The 19099-nt window shown below is 41.8% G+C and overlaps 1 protein-coding gene across 6 annotated transcripts in view; it reads left to right on the forward strand.

Moving 5' to 3' along the window:
* The window catches only part of TPCN1 (two pore segment channel 1), a 69417-nt gene that overhangs the window by 35877 nt on the left and 14441 nt on the right, over positions 1–19099 (forward strand). For 5 of the 6 annotated variants that reach the window (XR_012155006.1, XM_073312388.1, XM_073312387.1 and 2 more), the window contains 14 exons: positions 321–409; positions 1920–1954; positions 2852–2910; positions 3742–3841; positions 5025–5141; positions 5839–5963; positions 7665–7713; positions 7939–8002; positions 9639–9683; positions 10808–10864; positions 10954–11007; positions 15643–15715; positions 16093–16200; positions 18898–18969. Coding sequence is in view for 5 of the 6 variants with exons in the window: in XM_073312388.1 (XP_073168489.1) it covers positions 321–409; positions 1920–1954; positions 2852–2910; positions 3742–3841; positions 5025–5141; positions 5839–5963; positions 7665–7713; positions 7939–8002; positions 9639–9683; positions 10808–10864; positions 10954–11007; positions 15643–15715; positions 16093–16200; positions 18898–18969 (1047 nt within the window). In the remaining variant the exon portion in view is untranslated. The remainder of the gene's footprint in view (positions 1–320; positions 410–1919; positions 1955–2851; positions 2911–3741; positions 3842–5024; positions 5142–5838; positions 5964–7664; positions 7714–7938; positions 8003–9638; positions 9684–10807; positions 10865–10953; positions 11008–15642; positions 15716–16092; positions 16201–18897; positions 18970–19099) is intronic. The other variant, XM_073312389.1, reaches the window with a different exon arrangement.

Here is a 19099-nt window from a genome sequence, read left to right on the forward strand (position 1 = left end):
AAGCTGACTGCAAAGAAACTAAATATGGCTTGGAAAATTACTTGATGTTCTGGGGACCATGTAGCATTGTACTGCTGCATGGGAGACCTGGGTCTAGGGAATGAGTTTGAGATTCTTATTTCTCAGAGCTAACAGAACTTCACAATGTGCTAGAAATCCTGAGCATTCCATTCCCAATCATTGAAGTGAGAGATGGAAAAAGACTGACTAGATTCTCCAGTTTATCTGCTTGCCAATGTAGAACTGAGCCATCCTCACTTTCTGGTGCACATGCACAGGTTTCAGTTTAAAGTATGGAGTAAATGTTTCCTCCTTTTCAGAAATCTGCGGCAGATCTTCCAGTCTCTCCCTCCCTTCATTGACATCCTCCTCCTCCTCCTTTTCTTCATGGTGATCTTTGCCATCCTAGGTAAGTTGCCTTTGTGTAAGGTTAAGCTGTCTGCTTTCTTGTATGGTACCTTGCAATAATTATTGTCCATGTGCCACAAAAGAGCAAGGGGAATGTAAAGCTGATTGGACGTAAGATGTTTTGACAGGCTCTTCACTTCCTTTCTGTCTGATTCATTTCATAATTAGCTGGGAGGTGAGGACAGGTGAAGAGTTGGAAAACATAGGAATTAGGGATTTCAGCCCCGTAAGGTAACATCACGAGTGACAAGGGAAATAAGTAACTTTGCCAAAAGGAGTTCTTGTATGCTTTGTGTGCGACTTCCAAGTTCTGCTTAATCAACTTCAGTCTGCAAGTTCAATTTAAACTTCTGAAAATTACTGTCTGTACTGTGCCTTGTACAATACCATCCTCGGAGAGTATCAGAATTTGCTTTCCGGAGGGGTCATTTGAAAGTGTGTTGATAAGTACAAGGAGTCTACAGTATTGGAACTGGCACTGTGTAACATATACAATACCTTTTCACCTTCATGGTATTAGAAAACTTAACAGTTGCGTGACTAAGTATGCCAAGGATGGTGAACTTTTGGCATGCAATGCCTCTTCTGCAAAACAGTCACTGCCCAGCCTAAGGGCCAGCCAGCGTGTCCAAGCTTACGGCTTGCCAGGTCTTCAGTCAAATCATGGGACTTTGTGAAATGAGAGAACGCTCTCTGGGTCTCTTGACCCTTTGTAGCACCAGCTGGGAAAGGATATGAAAGTAGAGGGGATCTTCAACTATGGGAGCAGGTGCCAAATCTTTGGACTGAAGAACCTCTTGCTGTTTTGGAGAAGGAGAGAGAGGAGGGGAGAAAAGGGAATAAGAAAAGCAGGAAGGAGAAGGAGAGGAAGCAGAGGTTTGAGAAAGGGAAGAGAGAATAAAACCAATCAAGATGGAATAAAATCACTAATGAAAGGGGACAAGAGGAAAGGAATGGCAGATCAGGAAAAAAGGATTCACAAACCCAAATCCTGCTCTCTTCTGCAGAAGCATGTTAGTGAGGCTGGAGACAAGGGCATGGGACACCTTTTTCTCTCCCTCAACCACCTTCTTCCCTGATGTCCTCTGTCCGTCATCTTCCATGCTGCTCCTTATGTTTAGAACAGTGTTCCAGATTAATCTGGGGTGGGGACCGTGGGCCTGATTCTCACACCTTCTTGTCCTTTACAATTGTATAAAAATGTGTGTACAATGCTACCAAATTAGGATTCCCCACTCACTTGAACCCATTTAACATAGGTATAAATGCTGATACAAGGTGCCTGTGCAATGGAGAATGAGATCCTATATCTTCATCCTCTCTAAAGCACTGCGCACATGCATTATGCTGCATACAGATATTAAATAATAACAGAGTATTTAGCTGATGATCTGAAGTTTCATAGCCATGATTTGAGGACAGGGACTCTTCGTTATTCTGTTGCTTGAAATTAATGTCCTTTTTTTTTTTTTGTTTTTCCCCCTTCCCATTTTCTCCTTCCATTTCTTTAGGTTTTTATCTGTTTTCCTCTAACCACTCAGATCCCGTAAGTAAACAACAAATACTTCAGACTTCGCTTTTTAAGACCCATTTGGTCATCTTGAAAACCAAATTCAAATAGTATATATAAGGTATAGATATAGTTTTTCTCCTGAATGGATTGTCTCTGGTTTTTAACTGGAGTTAGCACTAAGAAGGGCAGAGGGCCATGACTGACCATTTATTTTTGTAACGTAGTTAACCAAGGATCAGAACCAATGGGAAATAGTAAATGGTCCCCCCCTCAATGTCAGGAGATCCAAAAGGGGACATTACATTTGTCACCCCTCTTCTTGATGTCTCAGTCCAATCAGGGCCATCCAAATCTCCCACTACCCACAACTGCATCTATAGTGCAGTGCACCACACCTGTGGGCTGGCATATAAATGTCCTTGATGTACTTTGCTGCTCTGCTATTAGTGCTTCTGCCTGGATAGGTAAGTGAATATACCCAATAAAGAGTTGTGATCCCAGCACAGCTGCTGGCAACCTCTTGTGATACACCAAAACTTCTTGTGATACACTTGATCACAGATCTAAGGAAAATAGTACTTTTCCATCCCAAGTGGGAGGCAGTTGGGTCTGCAGTGAAAGAGTGGTATAAGAAATCCTATTCTCGTCCTCCCAACTTATGCTGGCCTTACTGCTCAACAGCCACAGGTTCCAGCTGCCAAGTCTGACCACAGGGTGATAAAAGTATTGGGAGTAACCTACAGGAATGTTCAGACAAGCTTTCATTTTTTAACTTTTGACATGCCACACCTTTCTGTTTGCCTACAGAAGGGGCATGCAATTACATGTCAAGAACTACTAAGAAAGGTCAGGAAATTAGTTAATTAGTTAAGGAATTATAACCTTGACAGTGTCAATGTGGGGCTGGTTTGTATTTGTTTTCTCTTTCAGTATTTCAGTACCTTAGAGAACAGCCTTGTGAATCTCTTCGTTCTTCTGACCACTTCAAAGTAAGTCCATGCTTCCTTATACTTTCCCTTCCCATCATCTATGGGGAAAAAGTCTCACAGCAAATCTTTTATTTGTGAAACCTCTGGGGCTGCAGATGTGACCTCTTCTTTGTAGCATGAGAGCGATGTTTCCCGGTGGGGAACCTGTACTTCATTGCAGCCTAATGTGCAATGACCTGCCCCGAAGGAACTGCTGTAGTTCACCATTAAGTATTATGAAGCCACTAAAGGGGAAGGATGGTCTCACTGTTAAGGAACAGGTCTAAGAATACAGAGGTCTGAGTTATGCTCCTTTGTCTGGCACTAACACATTATACAGGCATGGGAAAGTCACTTCACCTCTCTCTGCCTCTTTTTCCCATCTGTAAAATGGGGATAATGATGCTTGTGCATTTTCTAGGATGATTGTGAGGATTAATTAACTTGAAATCCTTGGAATAAGATCTCTGTAGAACTGCAAAATATTACTGTTGATTAAAACATAAATAAACCATAGATACTTTGTAAGTCCCTGTTGCCCATCAAACTTTTGGGATGTTTAGGGATACATAATCTTCACTGCATTTCAAACGCTTGCAGCTAATGTATACGCAAAAGACTAAGTCTAATATACAGACTAACACGGCTGCTACTCTGAAAGGTAATGTATAGGTTCATAATCTGTATATTGTGTATAGCTACTTAGTCTGCATAACTATATGAGGATGGTGATTTGTGTATGCATATACACAGTTCCTGTACATAGTATGATCATCTAGTCAGTGTGAAATGCTGCATGAATGAGACTATTGTGATTGCTAATAAGTTGGCTTGTATGTTTTGGGGGGGCAGTTTCCCTGATGTGATGATGCCATCTTACTCCCAGAATCCCTGGTCCTGTGTCTTCTTCATAGTATACCTCTCCATTGAGCTCTACTTCATTATGAATTTGGTAAGTTTCTTACTGCAGCTGGGACTCCCCTTCCTCTCATTTTGATATTGCAGTAGAGTTCTTCACCTGTCGCAATGGTTTGGTAATAGAGTGCCTGTTCTCTTGTGTTATAATGATTTCTTAACAGGGTCTATCTGATTAAAAACAATTATACCTGTAACAAGGTCTCTTTGGTAATGTTCAGCCATCTTTGCAATCTCTCGTAACAACACTGCAATGACCTCTTCAGGGATTTTTGATCATTTAAGATGTCACATCGGTGGTCTGCTCATTGTGATAAGGCCCCTTTTGAAATCTCTTGTCATAACGGGGGTATCGGGATCCCTATTGGAATTATCACCTAGTAATAGCATTTTAATATCTTAACCAACCTGGAACCCTTTTAAATTGCCAATCAGAGTCTGAAATGGTTAAAACTGGTAACTCTGACAGGACTTTAATTGTAGCAGCACTAACATTAGCTCTGCAATCCATGTATACGTCCTCATATGTCACCTACACATAGTTAGATCTCCTTAGTGGGTGCTTGTTTATAGGTGTGTCTGCGTATTGAAAGATTTAAATAGGGAGCACAGCTGTAGCCATAGAATAGCATGAGTCTATTAATTCAGTCGCAACTGGAGCTTTCAGGCTCACTTTGGCTTGTCCAAACCAATACAAGGCTCGGGAAATCCATCTACAGAAGCTGTATGCTGTATTACCTTGCAACACTATCTATTGATGAATACTGATGTCATTACATCTGGGCCTTATAGAAGCTAGCCAGTTGAGGGTATACTTGACAAAGCTTCAGTTGAAGGTATAACGGCAGAAAGTAGCCCTCTTTCCCCTCTTCTTCTGAGCTTACTGTCCTGGTATGAACAGGCATTGTACAAACTTTTTTATGTGACTCTCATTAATGATGATAGGAGCAGTGTAGCCAAATACCTATGCACCATTTTAAAAATGTAACTGTGGGTGTGTGCTCTTGTTAATCCTTTGGTGTCCAGGTTGCTTAGAGATTCTTATTAACTCTACTATACCCTGTATTAGCACAGCACCTAGCAAAATCCATACTGCTGGCATCTATTGTGCCTCTCTGTGGTGCTTATTCATAAGTGTCCAGATGCAATGTAGCATAAGAGGCCATATGCTGTAGCAATCAAAGCCTGACTTCCTCTTTGTCTCATCTGTTTCTTTTCAGCTTCTTGCTGTGGTGTTTGACACTTTCAGTGATATTGAAAAGAGGAAGTTCAAGTCCCTGCTGCTGCACAAACGCACAGCCATACAACATGCCTACCGCCTGCTTGTCAGCAAGCAGGTAGGGAATATTCTGTGTATGTGCAAGAAATACCCAGCCTGTGTCACTGGAACCGGTTACTGACGCCCACCAGTAGCTCATCGGAAGACACTGAGTGTTTAAAGAGGTGGTGTCCCACCAGCAGTAATTGATGACAAAGTTCAGTGTGATCAGAAACCTGAAGGATTCAATAGATAGAGGATGGCTAAGTGACAACTAGCAGGAATGTTAAGCCTATAAATATATTTTGCAGATTGTACAGAACCAGGGAGAAAAGGAATGATTTAGCATAGTGAATTGAGGGTATAACGAAGAGTAATGGAATGAAATTCAAAAGGGAAAGCCATAGGTTAAGTATCAGTAAAAGTATCCTGGCAGTGAGCTCTGTTAGACAGTGGAACAGTTTTCCAAGGGAAGTGGTGGAAGACCTAATACTTGGCACTTAAACTGAACAGAACTTCAGTGCAAGATTGTTCTATGTTCTTCCACTAATCAGGAGATCAAGTAGAGGAGCTAATCCCAGGAGACTTTCCCTATATCTAGGTTCTAGAGTAATAAGTGAGTGTGTGCCTTCTAGAGGTGGTAGTAACAGCACCTTATCCTGACATTTAAATCTTGCTTAGAAGCAGTCCTAAGAGAGAGTTAAATACAGTGGCCTATATGTTCCTATGCTTCCTCCTACAGCATCACTTATGGCAACCCCTTTCTGTGTTTCTAGAGACCATCTGGTATCTCCTTCAAGCAGTTTGAAGGGCTCATGCGGTTTTATACGCCTCGGATGTGCGCCAGAGAGCGTTATCTCACTTTCAAAGCACTGAATCAAAGCAATACAGCTTTAGTCAGGTAGGAGCTGGTGCTGTAACCGAGAAAAGGGGTGGCATTTTACAGGATTCATGACACTCTGGGTCCATACCATATGTCAGAGGGAATGGTGTGGATTATGAAGGAAAATCAATCCCAGAATACAGGCTTAGATGCAGCCTGGGGTCGGGGAACACTTCTGGGATTCTTGCCTTCTTAGGCTATTGGAGGTGAACTTGGGCTTGGAAGGGGCGTCAAAGTGATAATCCCCTGCTGCTTTATGATCTGCTCCTTGATGACTGGCTTTCTCTTCTGCCCTGTTGGAGAGACAATACTGCGATGACAGCCATTAAGCAGAGGGAGATAGGTGAATGACAGAGGTCCTTGGAATAAAAGAGTGGGGAAACAGAGGACCCTATTTGGACATGAGACACCCAAAGAAAGGAGAACTTCTGCACATGCAATGCAACTTTAGCTTAACGCTTTCCCAGGTAACCAGCAATTGGTTATGTCCCCTGGCATTTCACTAAAGCACCACTCTCCTGGAGTTCCTAAAAAGACTGCAGAACCCTGCATTAAAATTCAGAGTAATTATTGCTGAATCATGCTGTTGGGTGAGTCCAGTTAACTCCAACCTGGGTATAAAGAGATGAGTGTGTCTTTGGGCGAGAGAGACCTAGAATGATAGGACAAGGAAACCCCGAAGGGAAACTCCGGGCATAGCTAAGCTTGGGGTGAAATCTTTGCATGATGCTAATCTGGTGGTAGATAATGGTTTTCATTTCCCAATAAAGCTAAACCCCCAGGAAGGGAGTGAATCTGGATGCTAGTTCAGCATCTGTGTGCTCTGTTGAGGATGGGGTAGGTACCAAGAGTCAGATTGTTCAAAGTGTTTAGGTGCCTAAAGGTGCAACTAGGTACCAAGTAAGATTTTTTCAAATCTGCGTCTTTAGGCATCTAAACACCTTTAAAAATCTGGCCCAAGCTGATTGTCAGTCGTTTTCATTTCATATGCTTACAGGGTTCTCTTATCTCATGTCTTTGCACCAGTTTTATTGTTGCTCAAAAGTTTAAAACTACCTTTTTAAAACAACCAACCAAAACCAAGCAGGAAAGGAATAGTTAGTAGTAAATGAGGAATTAAAATGTACTTCCAGGATGGTTCAAGTCCAATTATTTGTAAATGGCATTTTACAAACCGCACAACTGATCACCCAGCTATCAACCATGAGGCTTATGTAAACCTTAATATCGGTGATATCTTACTGTATTTATTTATATGCATGTAGTACATGCAAGTAAACACTGTACCCCTAAGACCTTACAATATAAGTGGAAATTCTGATTCCATTGAAGTCCATAGCAAAACTCTCCTTGAGTTCAGTGGAGCCGAGATTTCACCCTAAGACTGTATCAGTCTTTGTCAGGCCTTGCTGCAGAAACGTGGTAGTCTTTACTCTCTCCTAAGGCTCACTTGCATTTAAGAAAACCTGAGACACAAACAATGGAATAGCTGAACGTTGATTTTTTCATATAGTTTGAACAAGGAGTTAACAAGAGAAATTAAGGGGACTTCTCCTGAAAAGAAGGTCTGGCATGGAAAATGTTCCCCCATCCCACAATCAGGGGACACAGTTAGGCACTTGATACACTTAAATAGTGAAACATTTGGTACCCATGATGGCAAAATCCAAATACCACAGAGATTTTGATCTGATTCACCCTTTTATCTTTCTCTTACAGCCTACAGGATTTCTACAATTTCTATGAAGTTGTTGGCTTAAAATGGAAGGCAAGTGTTAACTGGAAGAGAGTGTGAGGAGAGAAGGGGATGAGGACTGGAGGGAAGTTGGAGGTGAAAGAGAAGGTGGAGGAGAAATAAAGACTATGTGGAACAAGACCAAAATGACACGGGGAGAAGATGGGTCTTGTTCCTTTCTCTTATGGATGTAATTTTGACCTACTTAGATAAATCTCTGCTCATACCTCCCACTGATCAGGTCTGTTCCACTTCCAGGCAAAACGAAACCGCGAGCACTGGTTTGATGACCTTCCACGGACAGCGTTTCTTATATTTAAAGGTAATTTGCTCTACAGATCACTTGACGATTACCCTGTTCTGTTCATTCCCTTTGAAGCATCTGGCATTGGCCGTTGTCTGATGACGGGATACTGGACTAAATGGACTATTGGTCTGACCCAGTTTGGCCGTTCTTATGTTTTAAATTCTACATGTGCAGAAGCATGTACCTGTTGGAAAATCATCTCTTTTCAAAAAAAAAAAAAAAAAAGGCCTTCTGAAAGAACACATTCTCTCTACAGTACCCCAAGCGTAAATACAGTAACAGTCTAAATGTTCCAGATAAACTGCTGAGATGGGCACAGTCGCTAACTGCCGATCCACTCAAAGGGCACAGAGCAGCAGCCGTGTTAGTCTGTATCCGCAAAATGAAAAGGAGGACTTGTGGCACCTTAGAGACTAACCAATTTATTTGAGCATAAGCTTTTATGAGCTACAGCTCACTTCATCGGATGCATTCAGTGAGCTATTATTAATAATAATAGCTCACCTTACCTGATCACTCTCGTTAGTGTGTATGGTAACACCCATTGTTTCATGTTCTCTGTGTATATAAATCTCCCCACTGTATTTTCCACTGAATGCATCTGAGGAAGTGAGTTGTAGCTCACAAAAGCTTATGCTCAAATAAATTTGTTAGACTCTAAGGTGCCACAAGTCCTCCTTTTCATTTTTCAAAGGCACAGTGTTCTGGCCTGTTGGAGGACATCTGTTACACAAATATATATTCTGTGCACTGACCCGGAAACCAACTAGATAAAATAAGGAAAGCTTCTTAGCAAATACCTTGTAATAGACTAAGTCTTGAGCCCACCCATTGCTGGATTCATCTTCTGGTACAGCATGCAGGAGAGTCTGATGCAGCGCTCCAGCTTGCTGGGGCTGGCCGGGTCTAGGAGATTCGTTTGTCAGTATCCAAGGCTGCAGCTCTCCTCCAACAGTAGCTGGCTGTGGAGTGGATTTGCAGTCTCCCAGGGGTTGCTGGTCTTCATAATCTCAGGTGGATGCAGCATTTGCACAGAGCATGTGCAGCTGCTGTAAAGGAGAAAATAGAGGTTATAATGTGGCCTAGATACAGCCTTAAATGTAATATACCCTCTACATGCCATTATTGCAAATGTTCCAGTTTTTCTTTACCAGTTTGTATCCCTGGATAATTTTTTTTTAATATATATGTATATGTTAGTGAGGGACAACTAGCCTGAACCAAGGATAGTGCAGGCAGCTACTGGTACAAGATCCCTATGCAGCTGTGCTAATGCACTTTAGCCCCACATTAGGACACTTCCACTGTTCCAGGACTGGGCAGTGACTGACATCTCCATTTGAACTGTGCACTAGTTTCAAGATGTGGGCAAATTTTGGAACTGCAGTAGAGTGAGAACTGTCACATCACTGTCACTTGAGTTGTGGGTCAGGATTTGAAGTCAAGGCATAAGAAGTGAAAGACATGTAAGTGCACTATTGCCCACTGTGCTACCTATACCCCGTACTGAGAATGAATATGAAAAATGAGCCCAGTTAATGTCAGGGAGGTTATTGAATAGATATGGAGGAAGAAGAGGGAGTATTTGAGTTTATTTTTAAGTATTTTTTGTAACGAACATCTATTCGTAATATTTCCCTTCTTCATACAGGCATTAACATTCTGGTGAAGTCCCGAGCATTCCAGTATGCCATGTGTAAGTGTGAAAAACAAAATCTCATGATTTTACGTACTCGGCTTTCTTTGTTCTTCAGGGCAGGGATTCTCTCTCTGTGTTTGTACGCTGCCTAGTGCAATGGCACCAGATCTCTGATTGGAGACACAATGCACATAATAATTCCTGTGCTTGTCTGCAATCAGGGAAGGAGTTCTTGTATCTGTGCGTGTAGGATTCTTATAAGGACTAGTTTATACATTACTTTGAAGTGTGTTTTATGGGACTGGTTTCTTCAGAAGCTGGCTATTGCACCCTCTGAAATGCAACAGGATGTGTGATTACACTTCACATGGTTTCAGTTTTGACACTGCAGCTGAGGATGTTAATGCAAGAACCTGACTTGACACACAATGCTCCCATGGTTTGCTGTACTTCAGAAAGTGCAAACAGCTTAATTCCAAGGGGTATTGCTTGGAATTTGTACTGAACAGAGCTGTCAAGTTTCTCTAGAGAGGAGGGCAAGTTTGACTCCTGGTCCCATTTGTTATGCTAATCTCTAATTTTGATTGATTTTTATTCTGTAAGGAAGTGCCCTTTTTGCTGATTATGATGGTAGAATGAAGGGAGAAAAAAGGAGTGAAGGGGAGATTTCCTACATCTTGGATCCTCTGTGTCGCAATGCCTTAATGGTGGGCGCTACAAGAAGGCCTGTAGGAGCTTTGTGACGGTGCTGTATCCTTCCTGCATTGTAACTGACCTAGGAGCTATATACAGTCCTGGAACAATTCTGCAAAGATGGAAAAAAACTGGAATATTGAAGTAATACTAGGGCAATGTAGGGAATAATGTACCAGGAAAAATAACTGCATGTCAGACTGAGATTCAACAATACACTTTTTCTTCCGAGGATCTCAAAGCATTTTATATAGGTGGATAAATTATTATACTAATTTTATATACTGGGAAACTGAAGCATAGAATGTAGAGGGCTTTACCAGTGAATGGGATGTGTAACCTTGGGAGAGCTGGAAACAGAGCTTGGCTCTTCTGATGCCTAGTCCTGTGCCCTAACCATTAGCCCACACTGCCTGCCTAAAGGTTTAGAAGATTAACATCTGATTATCCAGCAACTTTTGATTGCAGCAGTGTATTTTGTTTTCCAGATACTGTGGTAGCTGTGAATGGGATCTGGATTCTAATTCAAACCTTCATGCTGCAAGGTAGGTGCATGGTTCATGGTTCATTTCTTGACTTGTCTTCCATAAGTTTGATCAGCCCTCTGAGAAGGTGCTGTTTCTGTGCCTTGCAGGTGGGAACTTCTTCCCCAGAGATGTCCCGTGGAGTTATATTGTCTTCCTCACGAGTAAGTTGCTGTGCCAGACCAGCACTGCCTTGTTCCATTACATCTGGGAAAGGGTATATTGGGGCTTCTCAGTTGCGCATTTTTAGTCATTCAAGGTATTAAAGGATCCATTTCCTTGGAAGCCATTTTTCTCAGTGCTTGGGATCTGTAAAGATTTTATTGGCCTTGCTTGCTTGTAAGAAATGCGTCTGGTGACCTTGGTGCTGAAGAGGGAACTTCTTGCACCCCTGCTATCTATGTAATGAGATGCATCTAAATGGGAATGTAGTTCTGACTCAGCCCTTAGTAACATTGCCCCAAAACCACACACACATCTGGTCTTCCATTTTCACCCCAACCGTAAACTGTTGGACATTTACTGACACCCGTCCACAAACACAACTCACATTACTGTCAGTGCAGACTGGATACATTGCATAGCCCTCTTGGTAGAATTATCATATTGAAAGCGTATCTCAAACCAAGACCCTATTTATTTCCTGCTCTGTTAATTGTTATTTTGTGGAATCCTCCTCCTTCCTTTATTTTCACCTGGAAGCTCCTTCCATTCTCCTCCATTGTACTGCCCTTCCCTAACTTTGACTCTGAGCTGTCCTCCTTCCATTTTGGAGGTGGTGTCTCTTTTGAGCCTATCAGCACCACTTCAAAGAAATCAGAGGGGCTCTTGAGAGATCCGTATACTGCTGTCCCTCCCACAGAGGCTGTCTTTCTAGTACTCCTGAAAAGAACAAGTCAAGAGTGAGCCTGATCATAGATCCCTACATGCCAGTGTGTTGCTCGGCCATGGAACTCATTACTTTTCCAAGTTAGTTCATCCTCCCCTATAGGTCGTGGTTGTTTTTCACTGCTGCTGCTGAGCAATTCTACTGAACAGAGCTAAAGCTGACAAATGCAATAAAGGTGACTTTGGGAGAAACCAAATACACGTTTGCTAACCTCTCACTTAACAGCATGGAGAGCTCTTTGGCTACAGTTGCCAGCAGAGGAGTTATCAGAAAAGTTGGAGTTAGAGAAAATGTCCATTCTTTGTTTTATTAAGATGTGGTGACTTATTTTTGTTTTCCCTGTGGCTGTCCTAATTAGTGACATCACATAAAGTCAGAAAACTAAATATTGACAAATTTTATAGGGCTTGTATGCTAATGCAAGAAGTCTAAATACTAACAGGGGTGAACTTGAGTGCCTGGTATTAAATGCGGATATTAATAGAATAGGCAAACAGAAATTTGCTGGAACAATGATAATCAATGGGGGACACAATACTAGGGTACAAAATATATAGCAATGACAGAGTAGGTTGTGCTGGGGTGAGTGGCACTGTATGTGAAAGAAAGCATGGAGTCAAATATAGTAAAAATCTTAAATGAGTCAGACAGTACCATAGAATTTTTGTGGATAGAAATTCCATGCTTGAATAATAGAGTATAGCAGTCGGAATATACTACTGACAATCTGACCAGGATGGTGACTCTGATTGTGAAATATTCAGGGAGGTTAGAGAGGCTACAAAAACAGAAAACCCAATAATAATGGGGGATTTCATTTATCCCCATAGTGACTGGGTTCATGTCACCTCAGGATTGGGTGCAGAGATAAAATTTCTAGACGCTATTAATGACTGCTTCTTGGAGCAGCTAGTTCTGGAACCCACAATGGGAGAGGCAATTCTTGGTTTAGTCCTAAGTGAGCACAGCATCTGGTCCAAGAGGTGAATATAACTGAACCACTCGGTAATAATGACTATAATGTAATTAAATTTAACATCCTTGTTGGGAGGAAAATTCCAGAGAAACCCACCACACTCGCATTTAACTTCAAAAAGGAGAACTAAACAAAAATGAAGCTAGTTAAATGGAAATTAAAAGGAACAGTAAAAAGAGTGAGCTGCCTGTAAGCTGCATGGAAGCTTTTTTAAAATACCATAATAGAGGATCAAACTAAATGCGGTTCCTCCCCCCCACCCCAAAAAAAAAGGTTACAGGACCAAGAAATGCCACCGTGGCTAAAGAACATACTAAAAGAGGTGGTTAGAGACAAAAAGACATCTTTTAAAAGTTGGAAGGCAAATCCTACTGAGAAAAATAAAGGAGTATAAACTCTGGCAAGTCAAGTGTAAAAGTATAATTAGGCGGGCCAAGAAAGAACTTGAAGAGCAGCTGGTTTTTGCTAACAGCAAAAAATTCTTTAAGTACATTAGAAGCAGGAAGCCTGCCAACAAGGGCCACTGGATGATTGAGGGCCACTGGACAATCTAGGTGCTAAAGGCGCAGTCAAGGAAGACAAGTCTGTTGCAGAGAAGCTAAATAAATTTTTTTTGCATCGGTCTTCACTGCAAAGGATGCAAGGGGGATTCCTAAACCTGAGCAGTTCTTTTTAGGTGACAGATCTGAGGAACTGTCCCAGATTGTGGTGTCTATAGAGGACATTTTGGAAGAAATTGATAAATTAAACAGTAATAAGTCACCAGGACCAGATAGGTTACATACCACAGTTAGTATTTCTGCAATTTCACATTTGAGTTCCTTCAGAACTGTTGGGTGAATCCTATCACTTAAATTAGCCTCTGTAGCAGGTGACTGGCAGATAGCTAATGTAATGCTGATTGATTGATTTTTGATTTATTTTTAAGGCTCCAAAGGCAATTTCAGGCCAATGAGCCTAATTTCAGTGCTAGGCAAATTGGCTGAAACTATAGTAAAGAACAGAATGATCAGACACATAAATGAACACAATATGTTGGGGAAGAGTCCACACAACTTTTGTAAAGGGAAATCATGCTTTACCAATCTTAGAATTCTTTGAGGGTGTTAGCAAACATGGACAAGGTTGACCTAGTGGATGTAGTATACTTGGACTTTCAGAAAGCCTTTGACAAGGTCCCTCACCAAAGGCTCTTAAGCAAAATGGGCAGTAATGGGGTAAGAGGTAAGGTCCTCTCATGATCAGTAACTAGCTAAAATACAGGACACAAGAGTAGGAATAAATGGTCAGTTTTCATAGTGGAGAAATAGAAATAGCAGGTTCTCCCAAGGATCTGTACTAGGACCAGCTCTGTTCAACATATCCATAAATGATCTAAAAAAAGGGGTAAACAGTGAGGTGGCAAAGTTTGCAGATGACACACAATTATTCAAGATAGTTAAGTCCAAAGCTGACTGCGAAGAGTTACAAAGGGATCTCACAAACCTGGATAATTGAGACACAAAATGGCAGATGAAATTCAGTGTTGATTAAATGCAAAGTAATGCACCCTGGAAAACATAATCCCAACTACACATGAAAAATGATGGGGTCTAAATTTTCTTTTACCACTCAAGAAAGAGATCTTGGAGTCATTGTGGGTAGTCCTCTGAAAATATCTTCTCAATGTGCAGTAGCAGTCAAAAAGCTAACAGATGTTAGGAGCCATTAGAAAAGAGCTAGGTAATGAGACAGAAAATACCATAATGCCACCATATAAATCCATAGTATGCCCACACCTTGAATATTGTATGCAATTCTGGTCACGCCCTCTCAAAAAAGATATATTGGAAATGAAAAAAGTACAGGATAGGGGAACAAAAATGATCAGGGTTATGGAATATTTTCTGTATGAGGAGAGATTAAAAAGACTGGGACTGTTCAGTTTAGAAAAGATTTATGGGGGAGATGATAGAAGTCTATAAAATCATGAATGGTGTGGAGAAAGTCAATAAGGAAGTGTTATTTACCCTTTCACATAACACGTGACTCCGGGTAACCCAATGAAATTAATAGGCATAAAGTTTAAAACAAGTACCTCTTCACAGAATTCACAGTCAACCTGTGAAACTTGTTGCCAGGGGATGTTGTGAAAGCCAAAAATAGAACTGGATTCAAAAAAGAATTCAATAAGCTCAGGGAGGATAGGTCCATCAGTGGCTCTTAGCCAAGATGGTTAGGTACACAACCCCTTGCTCTGGATGTCCATAAACCTCTGACTGCCAGAAGCTGGAGATGGATCACTCAATAAATTGCCCTGTTTTGTTCATTCACTCTGAAGTATCTGGTCTGGCCATTGTTGGACGACAGGATACTGGGCTAGATGGATCACTGGTCTGACCAAGTATGGCCATTTTTATGTTTTTATTCCCAGATATATAGAAATACTTTGATCACTGAACTGTTGCCTGATGTCCTAATGTTCTACTAATTCAAGAACTTCACAAAGTGCCATCTTGGCAGTGTATGAAACCAGCAGCCTTCCTTCACTCTGTTTGAAAATATCTCCCATGGTCCCATGAGCTTGTATATATGATTCTTTATACATTCCATTGAGGCTAAATTGGGCAAGTAAGTGGGAGTGAGTATGTGCCCTGAAGTTCCTCCTGATGACTGACTAACCTTTCTTTAAGGCATTCACTCTTGTCCAAATGTTTGGCACAGTAGCTAAGTTGAACTCCATTCAGCAGCAGTGGGGAGAGATCACCACCCAAGTACAAGGAGAAGTTGGGAAGTGGGGTCCACTTAGCATCCCCTTGAGGATAAACATGAAGGAAGGGAATGGGAGCCTATTAAACCTACAGTCAACAAACCTAAGAGTTCAAGCTGTACATATGGAATGGTTATGGTGGGGCTCATTTAAGGGTTGATATTAGATGCTCTCTTGTTTTGCAGTCTATGGGGTAGAGCTGCTCCTGAAAACCACTGGCCTGGGACCCATTGAGTATCTGTCTTCTGGATGGAATCTGTAAGTGTGCCTCTTGTGAACAGTGAATGGGGGCTGGAGGCATAACACCCAGAGCTGTTGTGCTATCCTGCACTGTGACAGTGTCACTTGAGCAGTCTGAATTTGAATCAGTTGAACTTGGTGGGGATCTACTGAGAGAGAACTCAGAATTACAGGATTTGAGGGACATGGTGATAGTTGCTGGGATATAGTTGCCTTCTTTCAAAAACAGCCTTAGGCTGATAGGTTAGAAAACTTCATTTCAATAGAGGTTCTTCAGACAATTCCAGTACCCCTCCACCTTTCCCTTTGTCGTCTTTTGAACTAGAGTGCCAGGAGCACTCTGCCCCTCGCAAGGCTAAACCGGGCCATTTCTGCTCTCCCTCTTCCTTTTCCAGCTTTGATTTTTCAGTCACCTTGTTTGCATTTCTGGGTCTCCTGGCGCTGGCATTTAACATGGAACCATTCTACTTCATCGTTGTCCTGCGACCCCTTCAACTGCTGAGGTGAGACAGAAAAGGCATATGGGGAATGGGAAAATAGCCAAAGCAGCAGAGCTAGGGAGACTTGTTTTTCTTCCAACCCAATCAAGAGCTCATCTCATTGGCAGGATCCAACTGGGAGGGTTGCATGGGTACATGACCATATCAGAAAGGAAGTGGAAACCTCTCTGGGTAATGAGATTATCTTGAGTTATCAGAATTAATTATGACAAACTTTGGAAGGGATATTAAAGCTCATGCTTCAGGGTTTAACCCAGCCTCTGTTAGAATCCAGGGTGGGATGTGATGTGGGGGCAGATTATCTCACATCTGCTTCTGTAGGGGTTCTTATACCTGTCTCTGAAATACCTGTTGCTGGCCACTGTTGTTCAGGATCCTGGGCTAAACAGACCTGAGGTCTGATCCCGTCTTTCAGTTCCTGTGTTCCTATGTGCAGAGTGCTGTAGCTCCCAGAAATGCCAATCACTGAGGCAAATTGTTGTCTACTGGTTAGAGCAGGTTGCATGAGTTCTCTTCCCAGTTCTGATACTTGCAGTGACTCCTTGGTCAGGTAATTTATCTTCTGTCCCTCAGTAAAACGGGTATGATAATGTCTGCCTCAGAAGGTTTTTGTAAAGATTCATTCATCTTTGTAGAGTGCTTTGAGATCATCAAATGGAAGTTCTATAGAAGACAAAGTATTCTTTTACTAAAGATGAACTAATACCTAGTTCTCATATAGCACTTTTCATCAGTAGATCTCAAAATGCTTTACGGAGAAGGTCAGTATTGTATTATCCCCATTTTACAGATGGGCAAACTAAGGCCCAAAGAGGAGACATACTTGCCCAAGGTCAACCAGGAAACCTGTCAGAGCTGGGAATAGAACCTGGGTCCCAGTTCAGTTCTCTATCCACTAGGTCATACTGTCTAGGATCCCCACTTGCTAATGGAGCACATGTGATGATTTAAACAATTGGGTTAATTACATTTTAAAAGAAACCATTTTCTCCTTTACTCATCTGCCAAAGCCTGCACTCGGAAGTCTGTTTTTCCTCTTGTATTGGTTGATGTGTGAGGAATGCAGCTTTCTCCCATTGATTGTTGCAGGGGAAAAAACAGAACTGAATTTGTGTCTTGGTAAGTGAGCGCACCTTTAGAATGTGTTCTGTAAATTCCAAGCATACAGGTGTTAATGATGTAGGAGCTCGCCATTTATAAATGTAATTTATTTATGTATGATGCTTTATAGGTAAAACACTATCCTTATCCTGAGAAGCATAATCCTGCAAACACTTATTCATACAGCTTGTCCTTCCTCACATGAGACAGAGGGGCTTACCCACAGGAGTAAAGACTATTTGAGTAAATATGGTCTGGATCAGGAACTGGGAGTCCTTACCTCTCCACGTTTTAATGTGTCTAAAGTCTAAGTATCCCAACCAAGTGAAGGGAAGCAGTGTGTGGTGGAAAATTAACCACTCATTGTTTTAGGAATCAGAATTGCCTGAGGCTTTTTATTTTATGCGAGCATATATGCAAGGAGAGTCAGCATAGCTGCACGCAGGGTGGCAAGTGGCTCTGCTTTCCATACACTTCAACGAACTTATATAGGGTTTTCACTGGCATTTTGAACAATACACCTCTGCATGGGTACTTTTCCAACAGACCCTACCAATTATGCCTTATAAGGACAATATCCTACGTATTGCATCAATAAGCAACTTTTCTAGGTTGAGCAAGCTTTGAGGTTAAACAATAGGCCAAGTGCGGTTGACTGTAGGCCATGGGTTGTATATTGCAATATTGCAGTCAGGGGTTTTTTAAGCAGAACCGGTTGGATAGTCAGGGGCTTTTAGAAATTGCACTGCTGTCATAGCATCTCTTGGCCACCCACACAGTCAGACTGGTCAAAGTTCGGCTAGCTTGACCAAAGTCCAGGCCCACTCAATTTTGCCTCCACAAGTGTAACCTAGTGGATAGAGGATTGATACTTGGGAGATCTGTGTCTGAGTCTGTCACTGACTTACTGTGTGACCTGGGCAAGTCATTTCCTCTGCCCCGTGCCTCAGTTTCCCCATATGTTAAATAGGGATAATGATACAGACCTCCTGTGTGAAGTGCTTTGAGATCTAGTGATGAAAAGAGCAGTGTCCCACTCCACCTCTGGGGAAATTATTGGTGAATAATGGAAGTGCAAAACAATTCATAGATTCCAAGGCCAGAAGGGAACATTGTGATCATCTAGTCTGACCTCCTGTATAACACAGGCCATAGAAATTCCCCCAAAATAATTCTTAGAGCAGATCTCTTAGGAAACATCCAGTCTTGATTTAAAAGTTGGCAGTGGTGGAGAATCCACCACGATCTTTGGTAAGTTGTTCCAATGATTAATTACCCTCACTGTTTTAAAAAAAAATTATGCTGTATTTCAGATCCAAATTTGTCTAGCTTCAACTTCCAGCCATTGGATCATGTTATATCTTTTCCTTCTATCAGTACTCCTCTGTCTAAATGCAGGTGCACAGTCCCCAGATTCTCATTTAGTAGCATCACAGCGAGGAATGCCTCCATATGGACCCTGGCTGTGCCTGTATTCAAAATGCTTCTCTCGAGGCTTTGTTTTGCTGCTACATGCTACTTGTCTTTATGCGGCTAATAACAAAACAGGAAGGAAGTGTCTTCATGTAAGTAACCACTGGCTTTTCGTCCCTTCTTCAGGCTCTTTAAATTGAAGAAGCGCTACAGGAATGTCCTGGACACAATGTTTGAGTTATTCCCTAGGATGGCAAGGTATTGCACAGCCCTCCTTGGAGGGGGAAAAATGGGCAACATCCCAAAGGAGCGTGTACTAATATGACACTGCCATTTCCAGGGTAATGAATACCTGGGCTGGGGTCACGGTAGGAGCGATCACTTTTTT

The sequence above is a fragment of the Lepidochelys kempii genome, chromosome 15 (assembly GCF_965140265.1).
Source record: "Lepidochelys kempii isolate rLepKem1 chromosome 15, rLepKem1.hap2, whole genome shotgun sequence".
Taxonomy (NCBI): domain Eukaryota; kingdom Metazoa; phylum Chordata; order Testudines; family Cheloniidae; genus Lepidochelys; species Lepidochelys kempii.